This window comes from Melopsittacus undulatus, chromosome 1 (genome assembly GCF_012275295.1).
Source record: "Melopsittacus undulatus isolate bMelUnd1 chromosome 1, bMelUnd1.mat.Z, whole genome shotgun sequence".
NCBI lineage: Eukaryota > Metazoa > Chordata > Aves > Psittaciformes > Psittaculidae > Melopsittacus > Melopsittacus undulatus.
Window position 1 is genome coordinate 60,836,885 of NC_047527.1, and position 16,311 is coordinate 60,853,195.

At 35.0% G+C, this 16,311-nt stretch overlaps 1 protein-coding gene across 1 annotated transcript in view; it reads left to right on the plus strand.

The window, feature by feature from the left end:
* Positions 1-16,311, plus strand: part of ZNF236 (zinc finger protein 236) — a 60,651-nt gene that overhangs the window by 18,777 nt on the left and 25,563 nt on the right. The window contains exons 8-15 of the mRNA XM_005153435.4: positions 2,179-2,382; positions 3,623-3,851; positions 5,573-5,845; positions 7,838-8,041; positions 11,208-11,352; positions 12,472-12,732; positions 12,967-13,217; positions 13,670-13,771. Of these exons, the coding sequence (XP_005153492.2) occupies positions 2,179-2,382; positions 3,623-3,851; positions 5,573-5,845; positions 7,838-8,041; positions 11,208-11,352; positions 12,472-12,732; positions 12,967-13,217; positions 13,670-13,771 (1,669 nt within the window). The remainder of the gene's footprint in view (positions 1-2,178; positions 2,383-3,622; positions 3,852-5,572; positions 5,846-7,837; positions 8,042-11,207; positions 11,353-12,471; positions 12,733-12,966; positions 13,218-13,669; positions 13,772-16,311) is intronic.

Below are 16,311 nucleotides of genomic sequence, written 5' to 3' on the forward strand. Positions count from 1 at the left end.
TTTGGTTTTGTTTTGTTTTTGTTTCATTGAATCTGAATATTGAAATTAGTCTCCTGCGTTAATGTGTCATATTGTGTGGTTCCAGTTTGGAGCAACAGATCCCATTACCCACTGTTCCCAGACTCTCGCTCACCAAGTGAGAGAATTGCTTTAGTTCCATCCATAGTAGTAGTGTCTTCAGAAATGTTTCTTCTGCAGAGCATGACTTAGTAACTGCTAAGTCACCAAGCAGTTTAAGTCTGACCCTTTACAGAGTCAGTGTCAGCTTAGGTGTGGTGGATTTAGGAAACCAAGCATGGTTTGCTAGTCTGGCAGGTAGAGCAGAAACCTGAACTCTCCTTCCACTTGCTAGGGTACCTTCTGTTTTTACAGTAATAAGTATATACTGTAACCCATGTGGGAATCTAGTGGAAAAGGAAAGTATGGCATCGCATCAAAACTTAAGGCAGACAGACCTCCATGCTAAGGTAAATCAGCAGCAATTTTGATACATGTTTTCAGATATTCCTCCTTTGATGTACTGTCTGCTTGTTTCCATGCCTTCAGATGCACAGCCTGCATGGTGGTGTGCAGTTGCTGTTCATTTGTTGAGCAGTTCCTTCATTAACAGTTTTTTTCCTCCTGCTAAATGCTGGACGAATCTTGCAGATTTCTAGTGTAGGCTTCTTACTCTGCTAAAGAGCTTCCCTCAGTTCTGTTTCAGGAAAATGAATGATCTCTACCAAGATCTGTTACACTCTTTAGCAAAACAGTTTGCTTTATTTCCTGTTTACTGCAATGAAAATGGCATATAGTGTATTTTATTTTGTAAACCACATATTGAAATGTTTATGGCACTTTTGTAAAATTAGAATCTGAAGAAGTAGAGCATTTCCATCTGTCCTGCTGGTGAGGTGAAAAAAGATGAAGTAATAGTTAAATTGGCAAAATAGCAAGGCTATTCTCACGTGCATGCAAGAGAAATGAGATAAGGGTTTGTTTTATATTATCTCAGGAGAAGGCATTAACAATACTTCATCAAATTTGCAGGAGCTAAGTTAGGCTAATTTTTCTTAACCATTCTAGAAAACTGTGACAGTGTCATTTTAACTGTCCAGTGTAATTTATCAGTATAGGACAGTCTCAGGGCAGTTATCAGATTGGAAGAAATATTATGTACATGAAGTCTAAGATTATTCCTTGTTAAAAACTACCTGAAAGAAGATAGTGTTATATATATATATATATATATATATATATATATATATATATATGTGCATGCCTGGAAGTGATTATTTTTAGAAGAGAGAAGTGAATATTAGAAGCAAATATCCAGTGTGCTCTAAGGAAAAGAATTACGGGGCTAGCCATTACATATTTCTGTTTTCTGCAGTAAAATAAATTACTGAAAGCATTTGTTTCAGTAATGGCATACTTATGCAGTCTGTTTGTTGTAAGAAATTTATGAAATTTATGAATGAAGGAGAACAGAAAGAGTCTTTATGTTTACTTTTAAAAAGAAGCTTTTTGTCACTTTTTCGTTTCTTCATAATTGTTACTAAGGTAGCCTCAGATAAAATTATCAAAGATTATGAAATTTGATTGTTAGACTTCAAGGTGTTTTTAGTATTTTGACACAGCTCCATGTGTATTGAAAGTTTTAGAGTATAAAGAGATTCTTCCAAAGCTAAGAGGTTTAGAGGGTTAAAAGTTGAAGGGAAAAAGTTAATGGTTTGTTCTGAAAATTTTTGATGTAACAAGACAAATAATTCCATACAAAAAAATCTCAGCCAATAGAAGATTATTTTCCTAAGTGACTTGCTTTAGTTAAATGTGAACTTTAAAAGGACAACTATGTCAGTGACATTCATTTGTTTTGGAATTACTTTTCATGTGACCTGTACATGTGGAATTCAGTAATTGATCCCTCTATTTTGTGAACTGGTTGAAGGTTCAGTAGTTACGATAAATGTAATTCAAGCTGTAAATTTACAGTTTTGCAGCTTTGGAAGAACTCCAGAAAAGGGATCTACAGAAGCAGTTCTTTAGTGGAGTGAGTGGACAGCTCTGTACAATTCTTATGTCTTAGTCAAGTGGACATCCTTGTAGTAGCAGTTAACAAACGTTTGAGATAAGGAAGGTGAACAGTTCTTACATCTTTTTCATCTTCCTTTACAAGTGTACCACTGTATATTACAGGCCACACATTTTCGGTCTCCACTTCTTCAACAGCCAGAAAACCAGGTTTCTTCAGCTGCTTCTCACCAGGGTCAGCAGGCTGTAACTGATGTCATCCAGCAGCTCCTTGAGTTATCGGAACCAGGTCCTGTAGAAAATAGCCAACCTCAACAACCTGGTCAGCAGCTCAACATTGCAGTGGGAATCAATAGAGATATTTTGCAGGTAAGAGCTCTGTGTGAGAACAGCTTTCCATTTCAGTGGGTTCCTTGTTTTTATTTTAGTCAAATTCATTCTCAGTAGTTTCAGTTACAGCATTCCTTCTACATTTTTAAATGTTTTATCAGTCAAGAAAGACTTGTAATGATCTACTGAAAGGGTATGGAACACACCAAGATATCTTTGTACAATATTACAGAAGCAAGGTTATAAATAATGATCATATGACCCAGAAGAAAGCTTTAAGTGTACACAGCCATACATGGGCATTTCATCGATTCCTTTGGCTTTCTTTTTCTGTTTCCTAGAAGCATCTTCTGGCTTGTCCTTAGATTAGGCCATGCTTAAAGCTTGATAATGTTTAAGAGGGGAAAAATAAATATTTTTATCTGGTTAAAAAATGAGAATGTATACAGGGCCTTTATCCTGTTCTAATTAGTAAGGATTATTTGAATATTTACTATTTGTGCAAGAAAATTCTTTCCTGGCTCGACCAATGTTTCTTGTAACCATTATTCTGTCCTAGGTACTGGCAGTACAAGATGCTTTGTAACAGAAGAGGTGCAACTGCCTGTGCTTGTAGTGTGGCCTCCATAGAGGCATAAGATAGAATAAAAACTTCTTTAGTACTGGTGGTAGCCAGCTAACCTTCAGGCTATTTCTTCATCTCTGGTCTTTTAAGTACCATATAAATTTCTTTTTGGAAGACCTGAAAGTTACATGTAACTCTGTATAAGTTCTCTAATGTCTGGAAAGTGATGTGTGGTTGCAGCAAATTGCAGCATGAAATGTAACTCTTATCTTGATAGATTTTTCTTTTTTTTTTTTTTTTTAAATTGGCCGTTGAGGTTGGTTCTTCAAGTTTTTGTATAAGCATTTAGGCACTGATCACATGCATGGGCTTCACATTTGACATGGGGAACTGTTCTGTCATGCAGTAGGCATAAGAGATAGCTGAATGTTCCTGGGAAATGCTTGATTCTGTGGAAATAATTGGCATTTTTCTGAAAGGCAGCTGTTGAAACATGTACTAGTGCAGGAAATCCAACTTAAAATCTCACAGACAATCAGAAGTCAGTGTTGTGTAAGAATGTTTTTGCAGTTTTGAAATCCAGCTGATATTTTGAGAGGTCAAGACATTTAATTTTTTATAGTTGTGATATATCTTGTTAAGTATTTGCTTGAGAAAGATTGTGACAATAGTGGAATGTTTCTTTCTTAATCTAGAAGTATTTTTTCCTTTTAGCAAGCTTTAGAGAACAGTGGGTTGTCTTCAATTCCTGTCTCTGCACATTCTACTGACTGCAATCAAACTAAGACTCCTGGGACACAGGATCAGAACCCAGATGTCCAGACGCTTTCAAATCATCAGGCTGACTCTAATAATGCAGAACAAGATAAGGAGCAAGAGAGTGCAGATAAATTGGATAAAAAAGAAAAAAAGTTTATTAAGAAGAAGTCATCATTTTTACCTGGTAATGTTGCCACTGCCTGCTGCTCTTTGTGCTGTAAGGTCTATAGTATGTGTGGGTGTGTTGATGGCTTTATAAAGGAATTCCCCAAAACGTATTGTGGATGAGTTATAAATTTAATTTACTCTTGTCTAAACCACAGTATGTGTGGAAGTTATGGTCAATCTTATTTATAACTTTCACTGTACTGGTGCAAAACCATGTCAGAATGGCATTAAATGAAGTTACGCTGTCAAATCTAAATTTAAACCAGTGGAATTTATGGAAAAGGACAAAAAAGAATATTAATCTTTTTGCTTTTTTTCCCATCATCCTTCTCTGAGAAGGATTGGGTTTTTATGGTATGTCCCATAGCAGAGTTCTTGGAAGCACTATTCCTCTTTGGAAGTGAGGCTTCACAGAGGCAGAAGTGCAGTACTGCTGCAATCATGCAGATTGTCACTGAGCTAGGCCATGTTGGGAAGGATGAAGATTTGGCATTATGAATAATACTTCATGTCACCTATGTTGGGAATCACAGTGCTGATATACTACATATTAATATTGCACCTCCATACTCTGTTGTAGATATGCAAGCCTGGATTTTGTCTCCATGTGCTTAAATGTAAATTTAGTTAGCATTAAGGTTGCTAGAAGTGGTATGTTCTGAACATAGCCATCATACCTTAATGGCTGCCCTAGTGTAGACAGTGCTAAAATAAGCAGTCATTGAGCTCTGTCTGTAGTATCTTCATAGCTACACTGTTGTTACTTTTTTTCTGTACAAGGGAGGCAGAAATTGAACTGAAGTTCAAAACTCATCCAGCATAACTGTGCTAAAACACAACATTAGCTTTTTCCTCTGGTAATAGTAACTATTTTGTTCCATGTGTGTAACAACAACTGTTTAATTCTGACTGCAAATAAAAATAGAAGGCTTCTGCAGTACAGTAAAACACAGCCACCTGTATTTTTTGATAAAATAACCTCAGCTGTTGATATAGTTTACAGAAAAAAACCCCACTATATGAACCAATCTAAATGAATGACTATTTGATACTGAACAACATATATGAATAAAAAACCCTGATAGGATTTAGAAGATTCTTTTGTCATTTTTGCCCAGAATAAGGTGTCATACAACCTTTGGATCATAACTTCTGTGAAAAAGTAGCCTTAAATTGTAAATCTTTCAGAAAGACTTTTTTCTCCTAAAAAATTTATAAAATGTAATTTAAGTCTGAATTTGCAGAAGACCCATGTAAAGTATCTGCCCAATGTAGATAAGTGTCTAGTACTTAAAGTAATTCATTGTGATTATGATTAGGGATTTAGATTAATTGTTGCATAATTGTGTGTTAATACTGTATTTATATCTGGTATATTGCATTGCAACTACATTCTGCATTTCTAAGTGGCATAAAAATTACATTCTGTGAAGTCAGACATTTCTTAGCTTTTTTTCTTTTTTTTTCTTTTTTTTTTCATTCTTTCTTTTCAGTAGTATAAAAATGTTTGAGTTTCAGCAGGATTCTTCTGGATTTTATTGTTGTCATTCCAGTCCATCACTATTTTTATGAAGTACCGGATAGAGAAGTTAATTTTCGACAAAATGTGTTGTAATGGCATCTATTTCACAAAATGTTTTTGTGTTTTGAATGATTTGTATAATATCAGTGTGGTGGAATTTCTGGAGAACTGTTGAAATGCTTAAAACACATTTATTTTGATGTTCCTTATTTTAGGTTCTATACGTGAAGAAAATGGAATAAGGTGGCATGTTTGTCCATATTGCTCTAAAGAATTTAAGAAACCAAGTGATCTAGTGCGCCACATTCGCATTCATACCCATGAGAAGCCTTTCAAGTGTCCCCAGTGTTTCCGCGCCTTTGCTGTTAAGAGTACTCTCACAGCACATATAAAAACACATACTGGCATTAAGGCTTTCAAGTGCCAATTTTGTATGAAATGCTTTTCCACCTCAGGGAGTTTAAAAGTTCACATTCGTCTACACACAGGTAAGGCCTCAAAATTGCATTTGTATTTTCTGTAATGTGGGTGAAACCTAGAGTGGAAAAGATAATTGAAGTGCTTAAATTGCAGAGATGTCTACCCTGTTGTTTATATCTGTCAGAGAATTAACCCCTTTTAATGTCTTACATAATGAACTTAATTTTTGTCATATCTTTCTAGTTTTTCATGGCTTTGGAACTTTAGGCTCTTAAAAAAGCCATGGACATTTAGTTTTCTGATTATGAGGCAGCTGTTGCTCCTTTTGAATATCACTGTTCTGAGTGTATTTAATTGTGCTTTCTAAAGAGTTGTACTCTTAGAATTTGAATTCTGATTTTACTGACCCCCAGTCATCTTTTGTATTTACTCTGCATAATTTCTTCCTGCCACTCTCCCACACTTTCTGATAATTTCACTGTAGCACTCAGGACTATTTGTTTACCTCCCATTTTGCCTTCAACAATAAGCTGTTGCTTCATGTTTTTGCCAATTTACCTGTTTTCAGTATCTTACACTGCATATTGTAAAACTCATTTGTTTGTTTTGTCCTTGATTGCATCATATATGGTATCTTCCATATCTATCTTTCTGTGGCTGAACTTCTGTCCTCTACATGGAGAAAAATGAATTTTCCACTCTTGGTGGACTACCCAGTTGTTTTCCACTTTTCTTTCTTTGTTCTTGGAGGTCAGTCAGCTTTAAGCAAGATAAGCTTGTAAATGTGCCTCTCTTGCCTTTCGTTCCTGTTTATGTATTTACGCGTTCTGCAAAAGTGTCATTTACTGGCTGTGTGCCTTTATGGTTTATAGTCAGATGCCTTTAATCCATGAAATATCAATGTTGGATTCATCTGCAGAAAATTTTTCACTGTATTTTTTGTAAAACAGTATTTTCAGTTACTTCAAAGTCACCCTTACTCTGTTTAAGAAGTCAGACTCGTACAAAGTGGCAAAAGCACTAGGTGCCTTGAAAAATACATAGTCCAGTGTTTACAGAACTCTAGCATGTAGTTAGGCATCATTCAGCGCAGTTGTTCTTGCTGTCAGAGATGTTTGCTTCTTCCTCTGTCTAGAAGATTAGACTTACTGGGTCAGATTAGAAATTCATCTAGCCCACTGTGCTCTCTCTGATGGCAGCATGTGGAAAAGGGGAAGCCTACAGTAATGCTTCTTAGCAGTGTATACTAATCTTTGGGTTGAGGGCTTTGTGAAGCAGGTTGTACTTCTGCAGTAGGCAGCATGTTGTACATTTTTGTTCTGAAGACCATAGCTAAATGGATTTAAACCCATGTGAACCTGACATAATGAATTTAAATGTTGAGCTACGTGTTGAGTAAAGTATCATATGATTTTTTAGTTACTGTACTGTGAAGACTGGTTAATTTTTATTTCTTGTGCATTTTTTCCACCTGTGATTTTATAGCACTTTCTTCATAACACTCAATCATGTTTCCTAGCTGTCTAAGTCCATTTCCCCTTCAGCAGAAGCTGAAAGTTTGTCAGCTTTGCCTGTGTCTGTAACAAGTTATCCAGTATCCTTGCCAAGGAGAAATTTTTACTGGATTTTGCATTGCAAAAGTATTTAATAGATAATTCCTGTTGGCATGCTTTCTATTATATGTCATTTGTTTATGTGTTTGATGCTTTTTTCTCACAGTTTTTTTAATGGTCTGTTTTGGAAGGACATTTGTTCTGCTATCTGCAATTCTTAGGATAGCTTCTGGATCCCTTTGAAAATTGCTGTCACTTTTGCATTATCCAGTTTCCTGATAACAGGCTTGCTTAAAGTTATGTATTACAACCAGTTAGTAGTTCAGCAATTCCATACTTAATTTTGATTGGATTTTATAGATCTATTTTGAAAAAAATATTTAACAATAAACACCCTGACAGAAAACAAAGAAGAAAATGCAGGATAGGTAATACGTATTCCAAAATGATATTTCTGTGACAGAGGAAATAAAGTCACAAACTAATTTGTTTTTTAATCTTTTGCAGGTGTTAGGCCTTTTGCTTGTCCTCACTGTGACAAAAAGTTTAGGACATCAGGCCACCGGAAAACTCACATTGCTTCACATTTTAAACATACTGAACTAAGAAAGCTGCGACATCAACGTAAACCAGCAAAAGTTCGAGTAGGAAAGACGAGTGCTCCAGTACCAGACATACCTCTACAAGAGCCCATACTCATAACTGATTTAGGTAAAGAGCAAGTAAATCCACACTCCCTTGAAATTTAGATTTCACTGGAAAATAGGGGGTTAATTATCAGTTTAATTAGAGCTTACTCAGACAGATACACTTTGAAATAAGTCATTGGAAAAAATCAGGCTTTGGAAAAGTGTCATATTTTATAGTTTGCTTGCACTAGTATTACTGAGAAGAGTCTCTTTTTATTTACAGAGAAATTGTATAAGCCTTACCAGAAAAAAAGTGTGTGCATTTTTACATTCTGTTAGGAGAGGAGTCGATTTAGACTGTTGTTACAGAAGAGATGACAGTTCATGACCTAGATTGTTTTTAAGATTATAATTTATTCAGATTACATATATTAATGAGTCAGTGCGTTATATGATTTTAGTGTATTTGTTGTAATTGACTTCAGCTGGATTAGTGGTAATAATTAGTGGTAATATTTCAAAAGAGAGCAGAATAATTCTGGAATGTGCTATAGAGAAATCATACAGTTATTTTAGTTCTGTTGTAGAGTAATTGTTACAACGTTACATAAAGTCATGTTTTGGGAGAAGGTGAATTGTACAGCCTAATCAAGACAATATGCATTCTTGTCTAGTAGAGGTCAGTGTAGTGGGCAAGGCATTTACTGTTCATTGTGGTTTGACCTGCTTTCTCTGTTGCGTAGTCATCGTAGTATAGTAGAATATTATATTGTTAATATCTTTATCTTATATTGATGAAATTTTTCACTCCTTAGAGATCCTTTTGCTTTCACTGCTTCCAAAAAATTACTGTATGCAAGAGAAGTGGTTATTTTGGTATCAGGTATATGAAACCTGAATTTTCAGGATAGCATCAAAACTTAGCCAAAAGCTTCAGATATCTGGATCATGCAGTGTTTCTTTGTTGAGTAAACCCTGGAAACACGTACAGTCCTGTTTTTTGATTTTAAAGAAAAAGCATTCCAATGCAATTGAAATCTGTGCAGTGAATTTCTGGGTTTTGGAAAAAAAAAACCAAAACAAACCTATTTAAAAAGAAATACTGTAAAAGTTGTTTCCAGCAGGTACTGATAGCACATGAACTCTGCTGATAGTGGAATGGTCAATGTGAAAATAAGAAGTTCCACCATTTGTCTAGAAGATGTTGTGTTTTTCCAACCCACAGACAATATTTCCATAGTTCACAGGAAGAAAAATCTTGTTTATTTTAGGCTAGTGCTAGAAACTTAACATTGTTGCTCTATTATAATGTTAATCTTTGAATGACAGCTTTGAGGAAAACAAGTTGGTACATATTTGGCTTCTTAAAAAAAGTTGAAATTATTCTAAAAGTCTATTTAAAAGTCTGCAGAATGGTACAATGGTTTTTTTCATTTTGTTGCATTAGCTGATGGTATTCATTGACTGGAAAATGCAAAAAATTATTGTAATTTTTCTAGCATGTCCTGTGGTTCTAAGGATGGAACTGATAGGAGGAAGATTACCTTTTTTTTGTTGAATGTTCCACTTGGAACTATTTTACTGATTTGCTATATTGAGTGTAGAGCCACCTTTAACTAGTCTAACAGTTTGGTGAAATGTCTCATTTATCTGAGCTGAGCAGGTTGAATAAATAAATTGGAAGTGTTTTATGAGGAATTTTTTATTTCTGTTCCATTATGTATGTTGTTCAGGATTTCTGCAGTGCTTTTGCAGACCAGAACCACTGTAACCTGGGATATGCTTGCAAGTTAGCTGTCATTTATTCTAAAAGTTAACTAAGTTACTCTGCTTTTATATGATCAAAAATAACTTGAGGGCAAATATTTGTCATATGGAGTATCTTCTGATTTGGAGGATTTGTGTCATCTCCTGTATGCCTCTACTAATTATCACAGAAGAATGCCAGAAGGAATTCAGAAAGTAGGGTTGTGGGTTTGGTGGTGGTTTGGGTTTTTTTGTAGAGGGTTTTTTTTTGGGGGGGGGGGAGAAGTTTGGTGGGTTTTTTTATGTGGGGTTTTTTGTTTGTTTTAAGAGCAGATATTTTTACTAGACCAACAGAAGTTGGGGAAGATGAAGGAAGTTTTGGCATATATGTGGTTTTATATATGTGTAAAAAGTACATATACACACATAAACGTTTTAAAGTCTGGGACAGATAAACTTGTTCTTTTTTCATTGTTGCCACCTCTTTTCAAAATTGAGAGAATTTCCTCTTCTTGTCTTCTGCTTTTTTCAGTTACACATGGAAGTCAGTAGAAATTCTTTGGGCATTCCTTTTTGGATATGAAACATAGCGTGCTAGATGAAGTGGCTTGAAAAAGGAAGAGAGAGCATAAAGGGAAACACTTAGGGCCATAAGGGATCTTTTGCATATTGAGATTTTACATCGCTCCTTTAGCCTTGTGTATTAGTATTGAGATGAGTAGTTTTTAGTTCACAGATGTATGAATGATGAGTTTGTTTACTTGAGAAATCTGTTCCTGTTCCCATTCTGTCATGGTGCTTGAGATGATGCCCTTCTGCTGGCTGCTTCTGAGACAGCATACTCTTGCATTAGCAGTTGAATGTTTAGTAGCAAGAACTTTTAACTGGTTTTCCACATCTACACTTGAATGACTTAAGGAACCAATGTGTGAAGAGTATTTACTAATAAGTTTTTGGAGGTGCCCAGAGAATTAGCCAAACTGACTGATTAGCCAAAGTTGATTATGTACAAATACAATAAATTTTCATAGATTTTTTTTAGCCTTTAAGTAAAGGCAGATGTTTGTATCATTGTATTTTGTACTTATCACAAAATGCATATTAAATATTTGTCAAATTATAATGTATATCTGGGGTATGTTGACCAAATGTTGTTTGGTTCAGGTGGAAGTTGGTAGAGTGAAAAACTATTTGGTTAACAATGAATTTGTAACTGTCAACGTTAAAAATGTTAATGCCTGTTTTGGACATACGTGAGACTTAATGTAGTGAGGTCAACCTATGGATGAAAGAACTATCACTAAAATAAGATACCAGGTATAATACAATATATATAATGCTAAATAGGTCCATGCATAATTTTCAGTGCTGAAAACGTGCTCATTTTCTTTATATTCTTCATACAAAAAGTTTGGTCACTTTTTTCAAATCTAGCTTTTCAGACTCCTGAAACTTTGGAGTAAATTTACCAATTTGTCCTTTTTATATGTGTTTGTGTGCAGGTCTTATCCAGCCAATCCCAAGGAATAGCCAGTTCTTCCAAAATTATTTTAACAATAATTTTGTGAATGATGGAGACAGACCATACAAATGTTTTTATTGCCAACGAGCCTATAAAAAATCTTGCCATCTTAAACAACACATCAGGTAAAATAAATACAAAGAACAAAGGAAATGTATGTAATAAATTTATGGAAATGTGTGAAATTTGTATAGTTTCCACTGAAAAGACTTTTTTTTTTACCATTGTTTAAATAATGAAGCAGTGATAATTGATTTTTTTGGTGAAGTTGGAGGAGACTTTGGACTAATTCATATCTTTGTGCAGTCCTAGCAGTACAAGTGCTTACTTCCATAGATGTATATCGGTAGCAAAACAGATACCTGTCATACTTCTTTTTTATGGCATTTGATGTGGTGGTCTGGCCTTCTAAGGCTATTAGAATTATAAGCCACCCCTAATTTTTCCCTATTTTATCAAAACTTGCTTCCTTTATCTTCCATTTCACATTGCCTCCCTCTGAGCTCTCATGTCTGAGATGCTACAGTCGTAACCCTTAAAATTCTCATTGCACAGTGCACAGTTTTCTAACCTGTCCTTGAGTCTGTTTTATATCTCTCTATAGTCTGAAAGGGAAACTACTGTAGCACCTCTGGAAGGAAATATAGTGAGTGAGACATGTTGATAAAGAGTTTACTCACTTTAATATTGCTTTCACAGTCTGAAAGACTGGTTGTACTGTGCCTTGTTCGGGGGTGTTCAGGATGGGCACAGTTCTTTTCCCAAAAGCTTTGTTACTAAACGTAGTAGTAGTATATAATATGAGGAGGACTGTAATTTTTTTTTTTTCTCAAAACATTTGTGGACATTGTTTTAGCTAAACTGAAAAAAATACATGTGAATGGTAATATGCTAGCCAGAAGACCTAGTATATTATCTGGTGTGGAACAAATCACCCCAAATGTTTTAATTAGGGCAGAGGAGGATCAGAAAAGGAGATTGGACTCTAGAACATAATTAAAACTGTCAAACAGTATTGCTTTGGACATGCTTCTGACTAGCATCACAGCCCTCCTAGTGGTGATATGCAGGTTGTTTATAGTTTATAAGCTTTAATTTCTGGATTTTCTTAACTGAGTATTTTTCCATCTGTACATCAGTCATCTTAATTTAATTTATTTTGCTTATTTTAAAGTTAGTAAAATAGTCTTGTAATAACTTCATAAGTCAAACTGTTAAATCTACTTCTGCTTTCTCTTAAAAAGGTCACATACTGGTGAAAAGCCATTTAAGTGCTCTCAGTGTGGAAGAGGTTTTGTATCAGCTGGAGTTCTGAAAGCACATATTAGAACACACACTGGATTGAAAGCTTTTAAGTGTCTTATATGCAACGGGGCCTTCACTACTGGTGGTAGCCTCAGGCGACATATGGGGATCCATAATGACCTTCGACCATATATGTGTCCATATTGTCAAAAAACATTCAAAACATCACTAAACTGTAAAAAACACATGAAGACTCATAGGTATGTTTACAATTTTTATGTGAATCCTTCAGTGTATTTCAGTACTCCTTCCTTAAAAGGACTTGGAATTGCTCTTTAGCAAGTGCTGATAATTGAATAAAGATGTTTATGGGTGCCAAACACTTAGGTAGCTCTGAATGTAAATTATGGTGTAAAATAGAAATTTGTTCCTGTAAATAGTTAGGATAACTGTCTTAACTGGAGCCATAAAAAGACCTCATCTTTTTTTTGCAGATATGAACTTGCACAGCAACTTCAGCAACATGAGCAGTCTGCCTCTATAGATGATTCTACAGTAGATCAGCAGAGCATTCATGTTTCTACCCAGATGCAAGTGGAGATTGAAAGTGATGAGCTACAGCAGTCAGAAGCTGTTGCGACAGATCAGCAGGCTATTTTAGAGTTAGACCAACAGCCAGTAGTAGGCACTGAAGAAACAGCACTAGAGCAGCAATTGGCTGATCAGCCTTTAGGACAAGATGAGGGTGAGTATTTGAAATGCTAAAGGTTTATAATGAGGTAGTTTACAAGTTCTCAAGAAACAAGTTCACAAATTAACCTCACTTTGTAAGTTTCAATGCAGTGCAGGAAACAATTGTGAAAACAGAGTAAAAACTACCTATGTAAACTATATTGTGCAATTTCTTTCTTTCATTGGTGTTTAAGTTTACTTTCAAGAATTACGAAGACTGTTGAAGGTTTGCACCATTTAGTGTGTAATGAGTTAATAAATACTACAGAGGAATGTAAGTAAAGCCTACAATAAGCAAAGATTTATATACCTATTCATCTAACTTTTTAAGACTATTTTTTAATTCAGTAAAAATTCATATGCTCAAAAATGCAGGGTTTTTTGAGAACAACTGAATTACGCAGTTAATGACATTTTTTTCGTGATATTTTTTCCTTCTTTTTCTTTCCTCTTTCCCCATTTCAGATAGATTTGTGACATCCCAGCATGCTTTACAGGAAAACATCACTCAGTTTGAACAGCAAGCTATAACGCAGCAGCCATTTGATCAGCAGGGCTTATCACAAGGTTAGTAATAAATAAAGGTTTTTAAAGTGATTTTTATAAATCTGGCTTTACAACATAGTTATCAAAACATTTTGAAAGTGGGCATCCACACTCAAACTAACTGTGATGCAGAGAACTTGCAAAAACTGTTTAAATTAGTTTTGAAACTATATTTTGTAGAGTATCTTGAATACTTAAACATAGATTTTGCTCTTATGAGATTGTTTAGTCATTACAAAATAGGGTTTATAGTTATTTGATGTACGTATTTAATACTCTTTCCTTAACTGTTTGAAGTTGCTGTGGCAGTAGGCAGTTTACACAACTTTCGACATAAGTATACATGCTTATAATCTGAGATGATCAGAATCACAGTCTCGAGATTTGATTGAGTAGCTGTTGGGATTCATTATGGAAAAAGAAGTATAATCGTGTATAGTTATGTAAAAAAACCCATACTTTCACCTAAGCACAGCAGTTTCCTTTTGTCATGCTACATGAGTAATGAATTAAGATGTTGTAAACATTTGGAAACTTGTCTCCACAAAATACTGAAAAAATGTAAGGCTTATGTGGCTTGTAGAGAATGAAGAAATGACTATTTCTTTTGCTTTTCAGAGATGGCTTCCTTGAGTTGTTTGATATGAAGCTACTAGTTTTTTGTGTGTAGTTTGTTGGGTTTGGTGGGGGAGGGGATGATGACAAGGCAAGGAAGGGGGCTTTGTTCAAGGGCATTTCTGTTTCTCTGTCTGATCAGTTGAATCTCTTTGTTCCTTACTCGAGCAAGTAGGTCCATATTTGTCTAACTGATTAACCAGTAACTGGTATTCCATCTACTTAAACGTCTCTGTTCTTAATTTCATTCCCTTTTTATATGTGTCAGGTTTTTTATAAAAATGTAATTGACTGTGGTAAGTTGAAAGACACTGAAGAAGCAGTATCATTTGCTGCTGGTTCTAATTCTCTAAGTTGTGCTGCTTTTTATGTAACTGAGTTAGAAAAAATAAAACTGTGCCTTTATTAAACAAGACTGAACCTGATCCTGTTAAATCCCTATGGATTGCTTTAATTGGTTAGCTTTTACAGTTTTCCAAATGAATCAGAAGAGAGTACAGGAAAAAAAAAGTGCAGTTTTTCACTCTGTTTCTCTCAAGGGTGGGTTGTGGGTTTTGTTGGATTTTTATGACTCTTTTGAATTTGAAAATCCAGTGTGTGAACCTTGTTTTGTTATCTAAGACTTCAGTTTCTATGTATATGTGTCTTCTCCATTAAGTAACTATTGAATATTGGTTGATTTCTTGGGAAGGGAGGAGACTCTTCTAGATCTCACTAAACAATTCTTTCATCATCAGAAATCCAGGCTGATCGTCGGTACATTCTAAAATCGGTACAGAGAATCAGAACATTTGTGGTGTGTGGTTTTGTTTTTTAAAGTCTCATTTGTATAAGATGTCTCCTATTCTACTTGGAATCTCATCCACAGATTTCCAACTCTTTGAAGTTTCCTTGAAGATCCTGGGGCCCTTCAAAATTTTTGAATTTCAGGTGGGTAAGCATTTGCGCGGATGCATGCGTTAAATTGGTCGACCCTCTCCCTATGTCTGCATCTGTGCTTCATGCTCCTAATTTCTTTTTCCTATCAGCTAGGCAGAACATTGAAGCTTAAAACATCTTTTTTATCCTTGATATTTTTAGGCTGTATTCTTGTTAAAATATTTTGACTCAGTGTTTATTAATAAAACAATGTAGGAGTTTTAAAAAATCTTCACTAGGTTTTATTATTTCTCTTCTTTAAAAAAAAAAGACAGGTGAGGCTGATCTCTAGATCTGCCCAGACTTGTCAGAATTTTGTTTATTCTTTCAGGTTTATTTGTAATACTTCTACAGGATTTCTGGTTCAGATAGATTTTCTTCTTGATAAGTCCAAACTTGTAAAGAAGTGCAGATCTTGTGGAGGTGCTGCTGTATCATGATCTATTACTCATTTGAGCTAGATTTGAAAGCTGGGAAAAAGAACTTGTGTTCTTAGTAGTTTACATATTTAGGTGTCTTCATTTGAAGACCTTTTAGTGAAGTCAGAACAAACAAATGGACCTTTTATCAGAAAATGTCTTTGGATTATTGAATATCATGTGTCAACAAATACGTTTTCATATAGATAGTCTTCCTTTTAAAGTCTCCCTGTAAGTGTGGTTGAATGTTAATAATTAGTTAGTGTTGATAGGAAAAGGATCTTGAAAAACTGTAAGAAATCCAAATACTATTATTCACTATCCCATACAAATATACCCTTGCCATCAGAGTGCTGGGTTGTTTGAGGGTTTTTTTTTCCTCCGAAGAAGTTGATCTGCAATCTGCGGACTTGGAATTCAGATTTTTTCAGTGACTATTAACACATTGATTCAGCTGTGTCTAAAAATTGCCTAGGAAGCAAACCTGCAGAAAATTGAATTGCTAGAAACTGACTTTCACTGTGATGCATGTAGATATGTTTCTAATGTTAGAATTCAATGATACATCGATAAAGACATCCAAGTTTGTCCAGACTAAGATACAGCATT